Consider the following 10557-nt stretch of genomic DNA (forward strand, 5'->3'; position numbering starts at 1 on the left):
TGTCCCCCACAAATGGTAGCAAACCATTATTGTGGCTTTGAAACAATATGAGACTGAATGGGGCTCCACAAATGCTAAGAGGGTATAGTTACCACAAGAGCCTGGAAGACTGCATAATTGGTAACCTGGGGACCCAACAAATTATTGTGGTGTCCTCACCTAATTGCGAATGGTATTTCAAGGAATAAGGGTACAAGTAAAAGTATAGGGCCTTGTTCTAGATGAGCCCTAGTCTACAGTTTACTATATGGGTTTGATGTTTTTCCAAGCCGGAGTATGAGTGGTGATAATTGCCAATTCCAAATTATCGATACAGTTTGTTTTTTTTGTCATGTGGCAATTTTTCTAAAACAATACAGACTAATGATTTTAGGACAGCGGTGGAGCCCCAGGGCCCAGTTGCAGCTGCCCCTGCTAGTTCTGCCACTCACTCCAAGCTGTATAAGAACTACAAAACTCAGCAATACATTATACAGCAATGCCAAATGGTATGGTAGCTCGAATAACATTTAGTTATTCATTTTTCACGTATACACACTCACAGTGGGTGTACATTCCAGTGCCTGGTAGCCGTTAGCTTGCTTATTGGCGCAGTTCATTTTCTATATTTTATTAATGCCAAATGGTAACCAGCTATAGATCCCAGTGATGCATTATACAGCAATGCAGAATGGCATTTTCATGTGTACTACAGATGCACCGATACCGATACTAGTATCAGTGTCGATACCAAGTATTTGGGTGAGTACTCGCCCAAATGCCCCCGATACTCCCCCCCATACCGGAACTTCCGGTCAAAGGGAGACTTCCTCTGACCAGCAGTGCCGCGAGGGAACATGGAGCCGACTTCCTGGCCAATCAGGAAGCCGGGCGGTGCGTAATGACTCGCCATGCGGCTTCCTGATTGGCTGGAAAGGCGGCATGCTGATTGACCGGGAAGCCGGCTTTGAGCCAATCAGCATCCAGCCGGCCAAACAGCATGAAGCCAGCTTCCCGGGCAATCAAGAAGCCAGGCGACGGGTAATGACACGCCACCTGGCTTCCTGATTGCCTGGGAAGCCGGCTCCATGCTACCAGAAGTACTGGTATCGGTACTCTGTATCGGCGAGTACCAAAGGATAAAAACTGGTATCTGTGCATTCCTAATGAATACCAGTACTTGTGAAAATGCTCAGTATCGGCACGGATACCGGTATTGGTGTCGGTGTATCCCTAGAAATAGCTTTACTATTTGGCTCCATCTAGTGGCAGGAACGCAGTGTGAACGGCATTCAGCCAGCGTATTGCTGTGCGGATGATTTATATAAAATGATCTCCGATGTAATACCATTATGCTGTAGTATTCACCATGTTCCTGTTGTAACTTACATGTTTTGTTTTTTGTCTTGTCCAGTCACATGTGCATGGTAATGAGAGGGGTCCAGAAAATGAACAGCAAGACCGTAACGAGCACCATGCTTGGCGTCTTCAGGGAGGACCCAAAAACCAGAGAAGAGTTCCTGACCCTCATTAAAAACTGATTCCAGTGCCAAACCCCATGACGTGTACCTTAGAGCTTGTGCTGCTGGCCGGTTCTGTTCGTCCGTGTCTGGTTGTATCATCTTGTCTATATCCACCGTTTACATGACGTCTCGGAGAAACCCCTTTCACAGAGTCCGCTCCCTGGCGATGATACCAGTATTCATATTTGTGAGATGTATTACCAAGGGGAGCCCTGGGTGGCTTCTGACCTATACACAATACTGACCACACAGGAGCTTTGAAGTTTACAAATTATAGGAAAAAAAAAAATGATCGGTCCAATGAAAAGATACAATAAAGAAAGCGCAGCTTTAGCTGCAATATTTACATTCAATCTAGAGATTTCCCCCGCAGTACTTCTTAGCCGCCACTAGATGTCCTCAGTCTGATGGCCAGCATCATTTAACATTTCTTCCTCTGAGCCCAGAATGTTCCAGACCAGCCCCCAGCCTCTAAAAAGAGAAGCAGCATAGTGAAGAGCTTATCTGTGTTGCTCTGCTCTCTCCTCCCATTAGCATGTTTCTTGTCAGCACATGAACTACTTGGCTTCTTGTGCTGCTTCTTCCTCTTCCATTCCAGCCCTGCTGTATAGGAGCTGCCAAAGGCTTTTCAAAATCCAGGTACTTGCATTTAAAGACACATTAAAGGATTGCAGAGCTGCATTAATTTGGGTCTTCAGACTGGAGTTAAGCTTTAAATAAGCATGTCCTTTGTTCACATGCACTGGGCATTTTGCCATTACATCACTGGACTAATCATATGGTTACAATGAAGGCAGATCCCTCTACCTAGCACTCATTCTGAAACATTCCTCCATGCCCGCTGCAATAGTCTATTTCAAGATCTGCAATACAGAAGCAGGCGAGAATCTGAAAGTTTGCTGAAATACTTCCCATAGAGATAGATGACCAGTGAAGGGTTAACGTTGCCCTTGGAGTCCGAAAATGTGGGCCAGTTGCAAGGATCCTGCCCCTCAGGCAACCTGCCAGAGACGTGGCCTCCTCTCTAGATGATGGAGACCCAGTTACATGGCAGCTCCTAGTACAGGTGCATGGAGGCAAGGCACAGGTCAGCCAATCAAACTGTGCCACAGGCATATATACAAGCTGCTGGACATGGGCGGTTTACCTACTGCTTGTCATCCAGGGGACCGGCCATCTTACTGGCAACATGGTCCTCGGCAGCTGGCACCTCATTAGGGGGTATCAATATCGGGCAATCTCATATGGCACTGGTTTTCATGTAGAGCAGGGGTAGCTGAACATTGACCCTCCAGCTGGTGAAACTGCAATCCCATGATGCCTCTGTGAGTCGTGGCTGTCAGAGTTTTGCAGTGTTGTCTATAAATATTCTGGTCTTCTCCGCTTTATTTGTGCTCATTTCAATCTCTGTATCTTAGTAATTATCACTGTAAGGAGCTACGGAGAGAGGTGACAAGGATCTCCACCATCTCTAACGCTCCCTTGTGTCAATCTTATAGCTGAACTCCGGAATAAGGAGATATTGTCCTCATACCAGAGTCCTGTGTATCCTTCTTGGAATCTTGGTGAGCTTTGTGTATTTCTACCAGATCTGCGCAGTAATCCAATGCGAGACTTGGAGCTTCCTGTAATAAAGACTGCTCACTGCTGCTCTCTCCATGTGCAGGGTGACTGGTCTTGTCTCCGCCCCCTCCTGTAATAAAAACTGGTCACTGCTGCTCTCTCCTTGTGCAGGGTGACTGGTCTGGTCTCCGCCCCCTCCTGTAATAAAGACCGCTCACTGCTGCTCTCTATCCTTGTCCAGGGTGACTGGTCTGGTCTCCCACCCCTCCTGCTCTCTCCCCCTTGTGCGGGGTGGCTGGTCTTGTCTCCGCCCCCTCCTGTAATAAAGGCAGCTTACTGCTGCTCTCTCCCCTTGTGCAGGGTGACTGGTCTTGTCTCTGCCCCTCTCCTTGTGCAGGGTGACATGTCTTGTCTCCGCCCCCTCCTCTAATAAAGACCACCTGCTCTCTCTCCTTGTGTCGGGTGACTGGTCTTGTCTCCACCCCTTCCGGTAGTTTTCTGCAGTGGGTGGAGCCTGTTCTCTGCACAGGCTATGTCACTATTGGGTGGATTTATTCAAATGAATCTTTTCGTGCCCGGAGTTTACCATTTAAGCAAAGCTTCTCGAGCAGGGGTCGCCTGGTGCATTTTCACACACAGTCATGGGTGCTTATATATAATCGCAGTGTTTTTTTTTCTTTATTATTCTAAGTTACATATGTATTTGTTATAACGCAGTAATGTTTTACGTCAGATAGGAATGAATTGCCGTAACACACAGAGGTGAAGAGCGTCCGTGTATTCCTCGTACTTGCATATCGGACCAAGCTAAGGCAAGCGAGGACATATACGGATAAAGTATATACTGTATTGAACTATCTCAGGTGGACGTTCTACGGGATGGAATGGTCCCTTTAAGGAGGGATATAAAGAATGAGATTTATGCTCCGAAGCTGTGTGTGTGAAATGTAGATATTACGGAAATATTATATCGAGTGTTTTTATATCATGACCCATTCATGTTCTTCAGCACAACTAATAATAAAGCACAGTGACTAAACACAATGGTGTGGACTTTCTGGGATTGACATTATTACTTGTGAAGTAATCACACCTTATAGAAGGGATCTCTCTATAGGTTTGTAAAATTAAAGTGGATCCATCATCAGATATATTTGTTCACGTTAATTGCATGTGTGCCGAGTAATGTGTCATTGTAACACTTCCAGGTATTTATTACCCCTCACAGTGCTCACAGCACTGCTCCCGACAACGTCTTCACCTGCTTCTCTCTCCTGAAGGATGGAGCCATCTTTGTTCAGCCATCATACAGGGTCTGAGATGTCGGCTCGGTCTGGTGCCTGTGCAGTTCTGGGCTGTGCTTACGGAGTAGCAGCCCTTGCACTTCAAAGTGGAACTACAACCTCCTATCCTTTTTTATAGCCAAGGAAGGCGCCACCTCGGCCTCTGATTGGATTGCAGTTGACACGGTGCTCAGCTAGGACACCAGACATTTGGGGGGCGTGCAGTTTGGTTGAGAGCGGAGATAAGCACATGGGTCAACTTGACAGTTTAAAACACTATGAAAGTAACTGTTTTGGAGACATGTAAAATGGTGGGTCAAGTTCCGCTTTAAGGAAAATGGACAGTGAGGACAACTGGTTAACAAGAGGCGTGAAAGAGGCCATCTACACAGTGGCGTAACAATAGCCATAGCAGCCCACGCCGCTGCTATGGGGCCTGTAAGGGGGCCTCATGAAGGATTGCAGATGGGGGGGGTCACACTTGGTGACAAGGGAGCATGGAGCCGGCTCACTGGCCAATCAGGAAGCCAGGCAGCTTCCTGATTGGTCGAGAAGCTGGCCAATCAGGAAGCTGGGCGGCGAGTCATTACCCACCCATCCAGCTTCCTGATTGGCCAGAAAGCTGGCTTCATGCTCCCTCATCACCTGGTGACGAGGGAGCATGGCGACGGCTTCCCTGCTAATCGGGAAGCCGGGAGGCAAGTCATTACACGCCACCCGGCTTCCTTAATGGGACTTCCGTTATTGGTATGGGCAAGTACCGAAGAACATATATCGGTACTCGTAACCAAAAAACAGGTATCGATTCATCCCTAACTAACACCCTCACAGACACATATAGGATGGGATTAAGTCACTACAACGGGGGTGAGGATGGGGTTCAAGAGCTTTCACCCCTCCCACCTTGTTCATGGGCAACCAACATCTATCCACATTCCATGGTGATTCCATGGCCTCTCTCAACCAGGGTGCTATGGCATCCTGCGAATTCCGCGTGACTTCCTCAGGTGTGCCTAAACATTTTCACACAGTATCATGCGTTGCCGTGGGCCATGGTAAAAGCAGGGTTCGCAGTGTGAGAGAGTGTGGCTCTGATGTGATAGGAGGAGGCTCCTAATGTAAAAGGGGGCACTCTGATGTGAAAGGGGATCCCCACTTTTATGCATGCAGTTTCTCCTTAAAAATCCATATCAGATCCCTATCTTGGGTAAGGATCTGGTCATCTTTTACATTTTAGATTGGGTTGCCTCGAGACTTCGCATACTTAAAAAGGTGACGTAGCTGATTAAAGGTTGAGAAACGCTGGGTTAAGTTGTCTGCGGTACCCGCGTGGATATAAATGCTGGCAGATGTTCCTGACACTGAAGTGGGTTGGAGAAGTTACAAAATATCTTCAACATTACAGAACAAGTCCAGCTGAATGAGACTAACTACCAGCTATTTACAGAGGTCTATACATGAGGGTGCAAGAGACAAGATGGGCAGGGGCTTAGGAACGCACTGGGCTCAGGACCCACCTGAGATCCTGCAGAGACCATCTGAGTCTCTCTGTGGTGAGCTCTGCAGGGTCTCATGTGGGCTAGTTGGGGTCCCTTTCCCTGCACATACAGTTCCTTACCTGCCATTGCTGGGGCCCGGCTTCTTCTTTCACTGTCGGACCTGTGCTGTTGGGGCCTGGCATTCTCCACCTCTTCTGCGCGATCCCTGCTGAATAGTAAGCTCTGGTGTAGACCTTACTAATCAATCCTGTCGGCCGGAGCGCAGAACTGTCAGAGCTCCGGCCAAAAGTGCCGGAGCTGACAGTTGCAGCTATGCGGTCATGACAAGAGATGCTGATCGTGTAGCTTCAGGCCAGATGGTACTGGTTTGCAGGCTAGAATTGGCCCGAGGGACGGTACTAGGAGCCCCCTGCAGATCCTTCCTGCTGCTGTGCTGACCGGGCCTTCCCACTGCCCCGGGCCGCGTGGGCCACTACAGAGGTAGTTTCACCACTGGGTCAGGTAATAGGAAAAATTGATGTCTTTTGGTTCGAAATTTACCCAGTTTGGCAAAATGCATTCCAGTCAACTGAGAAGGCAGCTGAAGGTGGTTTTGTAAAGGTGCAATGGGCTTGAAATGAATACCAAGACTCCTTTAACTATCCTGGACCTGTTCTAGAGACAAGAGTGGCCCCTCATTGGCCTCATTTTGTTTTTCTTGCAGAAAGAAAATATTATTAAAACTGACTGTACACAAATACCGATGAAATACACAACAAGGGAAACAATAAACACACAAAAAAAAAACCCACAAATGCAATACAAAAACTACAGCAAATACAGGTGAAACTCGAATAATTAGAATATAGTGCAAAAGTAATTGCAGTAAGTGCTGCAAAAGGGGCCCAAACCAAGTACTGAGTACATATGCATGCTTGTACTTTTCAGAGGTCCGATATTGTTCTATGTACAATCCTTGTTTTATTGATTGCATGTAATAATCTACTTTTTTGAGGTTGTGGATTTGGGGTTTTCATGATCTGTAAGCCATAATCATCACAATGATGACAAATCACGGCTTGAACTATCTTGCTTTGCATGTAATGAGTCTATCTCATATATTAGTTTCACCGCATAAGTTGCATTAGTGAAATAAATGAACTTTGCACGATATTCTAATTATTCGAGTTTCACCTGTAAGCTGAAAAGAAAAAAACAGCCTCCAAAATATACAAACAAAAAAAGCGCAGTAAGTGAAAGCGAGCGTCTCCACTCTGGCAGCCAAAACAGTGCTTTTGCAGCCAAAAATGTTGCCGAAGTCACCCCGCTCATCCATGGTAGAGGAAATCAGATCAAAACGTTGGGCAGTTGGTAGCTGCATGGACTCAACCCCATTCGTATGTATGAGAGACGACAATGACAAAGACAAATGCCCCCGGGGGCCATTAGGATCCGACGGCTCTGGATTCTATTACTGAGCCATGACAGACTGAGAAAGGCCCCGGTCTCCTTAACCGCACCTCCACTCATGCATTTCACGTGTTGCCACGGCAACACCATAGGATGACAGGTAACAAACATATATGCAGCGCAACAATTAATATATGTTGGACCGGAGGAATACACCTACACCGGGGAGGAATCAAAACTTGGATCTATATATATATACTTCCAGAGGAGCCCATTTATACTTTTGCATTGTGGTACCATGCATTACACCGCCATTCATTTTGAATGGCATCCCAACACATTGAGGCAATGCATGGTAGTACATTGCATTAGAGAAAAGAAAAAAAAAGGTCACATCCAATTTTTTGCCACATGGGGGGGGAGTTGGCAGTCAATTCATTTTCATAGGTCGCCTGAACATAACAGATGTTGACGCACCACAATGCAGTAAATGGGCCCATAGACCTGTATGTAACATGACATTGTGCATTTCACAAGCAATTCCTTGCAGTACATTGAGCGCCCCCCAGTGGGAGATGCAGAGCTGTGCATCACGCTGTGTTTTGGTGTGATTGGGCCTTAACTACCATTATGATCTGTGATTGGAAGCTGAACTCCAGAGAAATGACCCAATAAGCCCTTGCAGTGGAGCTCCCCGTGCACTGCAAGCGGTCAAATGCTGGTTTTTGTCTGGGGATCCATTTAAAAGAAGGAAAACTGCTTCTGCTAAGGCCACTAGGCAAAATCAACACCATTAACCCTTGCAGTGCTGGGAGGGGGGAGCCCCACTGGAAGAGGAGTTATGTAATGTCCCCAGAGTTCAACTTTAGAAGCTTGTGGTATATGGCAATACATGTTCCATATATTGCCATATACCAGTTCCTATATGTAGCAATGTATGTTCCCATAGGTTGCAATGCACGCTCCCAGTTCCCATAGGTTGCAATGCACGCTCCCATTTCCCATAGGTTGCAATGCACGCTCCCAGTTCCCATAGGTTGCAATGCACGCTCCCAGTTCCCATAGGTTGCAATGCACGCTCCCAGTTCCCATAGGTTGCAATGCACGCTCCCAGTTCCCATAGGTTGCAATGCACGCTCCCAGTTCCCATAGGTTGCAATGCACGCTCCCAGTTCCCATAGGTTGCAATGCACGCTCCCAGTTCCCATAGGTTGCAATGCACGCTCCCAGTTCCCATATATTACAATGCACGCTCCCAGTTCCCATATATAACAATGCACGCTCCCAGTTCCCATAGGTTGCAATGCACGCTCCCAGGCCCCATATGTTGCAATGCACGCTCCCAGTTGCCATATATTGCAATGCACGCTCCCAGTTGCCATATATTACAATGCACGCTCCCAGTTGCCATATATTGCAATTCAATGCAAGTTGACCAACTGTCTCAGTGATCCCTCTCGGACCAATCCCGACTCTGCTGTACAATATGATAATACCCCACATTCTTATAGCATGTTATATATATTTGCACAGTGATCCCAGGTCAGAGGTCAAACTGACATCCAGGCAAGCAGCATTTTCAGGGGGAATGATAAGCAATGGGAGCCTCCATGTTTGGCTTCCTCATCATCCGCATAGAGGGAATTTTGTGACTTCCCAAAGCTTACAAAACATTTTATGGGTTGCGCGAAGCAAATCTCTGGGATGCCAGCAGCAGCAGCAGACTAAATCCAAACTTACTGTTTTCCTGGAAAGAGAGATCTGAGCTTTACTACCCTCTGGTAGCCATCTGCCCCCTTCCCCTCCACAGGGAGCAGCCAATCTGCCTCCCCAACATACAGACTAATTCCAATCAGCTGCTGAGCCTGGTACTGGACAATTGTGTTCCCCCGGCGCCATCTATAGGTCACTGGTGTGATTGCAGCCAAGGGGACCAAATAGCATTTATATTGTTCTATGTTCAGTGCAGCATGCTAAGTAATGTGTCATTGTAACACCAAGTATGTATTGCCTCTCACAGAGTTCAGGGTTCTCCCCCAACAATGCTTCAACCGGCTTTTATCTTCAGAGCGGACTGATCACTGGGGAGGGGAGACTGAGGAAATGGCAGGTTATGCGGCCGTGCTGGAGCTCGGCCGCACAGTTCCAAAGAGCAGCCTGTGATCAGGGACCTGCTTCTGGCTGTGCTGCTGCAATGTACAGTAAGGAGATCTGCTGCATGGGGGGGGTGTCTCGGTGTCTCTGTGTGCTACATGTATTTTTGTGCAGCAGCAACCACGGCCCCCCCAGACACTGTCCAGAGAGGTGCACTGCTTTCCTTCACCGTAAAAGAAGAGCCCACAAGTTCTCAGTAGGGTTTGGGTCAGGTGAGGGAGGGAGGAAGGAAGGAAGGCGGCCATGTCATTATTCTTTCATCTTTACTGGCTAGCCACACAGTGGAGTTACCAGGGATCCAAACCTGAAATAAGTCATTTCTGGGAGGTGCACCCCCTCCGACATGATGGCAGATAGCAAGGGAAGCATAAGCTGTCACAGGAATTCCAGCACGTTGCCCGTGCAAGAACTCCTGTATTGGAGGTGACAGGGTCAATAGAGAGAACCTGTCACCTCCAAAAACTAATCACACACGGGCTTGTTAGCTCTTGTGTGGTAGCAATAAAGTTAAGCAGAAAAAAATATATAAAAATAAATCAATTAAAATAAATAAAAAAAGTGGTAAAAAAAAAAAAAAATTAAAGATAAGATAAATAAAAATGTAAAAAAAATAAATACAAATGAAAAAAGTGATTAAAAAAGTAAAAAATAGATAAATAAAAATAAAATCAACACTGCCATCCTGAAATGAAGGGGGGGTTGACAGGGAGGGGCGCACAGAGGGAGGGGAAACTGAGGAAATGCTTCCTCCTGCCTGCAACAGACTGATCACTGGGGGAGGGGAGACTACACATTATGGTGATGCGTACATTACCGCAACATGGAATCGTTGACAGGTATTGATGTGCATGGTTCTATGCATCCTGTACAACGCTACAGACTATGACAGCGCTAACTCGATGAGCAGCATCAAAGTCTCAATGGGCTCCCCGAGCGGTTTCTGACTTGAAGGCAATAGTCAGGAGTTGCAATTTTATTTCTTTTTGGTTTTCCGGGAGGAGATGAGAGGGATTTTTTGGGGAGGGGAAGGAACGTTCAGATAGAAGAGGAATCATTCCTCTGGATGCAGCAGGATGTGACGGCAACGCGCTCGCTCGCTTTGTCTCTCGCCGCCCCTCCGCAGGAATGTATTTATTTTAGGACAGAAAATGCATGCAAAGGAAGTTC

The 10557-nt window shown here is 47.0% G+C and overlaps 1 protein-coding gene across 1 annotated transcript in view; it reads left to right on the plus strand.

Annotated features, from left to right (window-relative positions):
* GCH1 (GTP cyclohydrolase 1) overlaps positions 1-1613 on the plus strand; it is a 27660-nt gene extending 26047 nt beyond the window's left edge. The window contains exon 6 of the mRNA XM_018559408.1: positions 1394-1613. Coding sequence (XP_018414910.1) covers positions 1394-1520 — 127 coding nt within the window. The 3' untranslated portion in view covers positions 1521-1613. The remainder of the gene's footprint in view (positions 1-1393) is intronic.
* The last annotated feature ends 8944 nt before the right edge of the window (positions 1614-10557 follow it).

Source organism: Nanorana parkeri, unplaced genomic scaffold (assembly GCF_000935625.1).
Source record: "Nanorana parkeri isolate BGI_ZX_2015 unplaced genomic scaffold, ASM93562v1 scaffold392, whole genome shotgun sequence".
In the NCBI taxonomy this organism is placed as follows: domain Eukaryota; kingdom Metazoa; phylum Chordata; class Amphibia; order Anura; family Dicroglossidae; genus Nanorana; species Nanorana parkeri.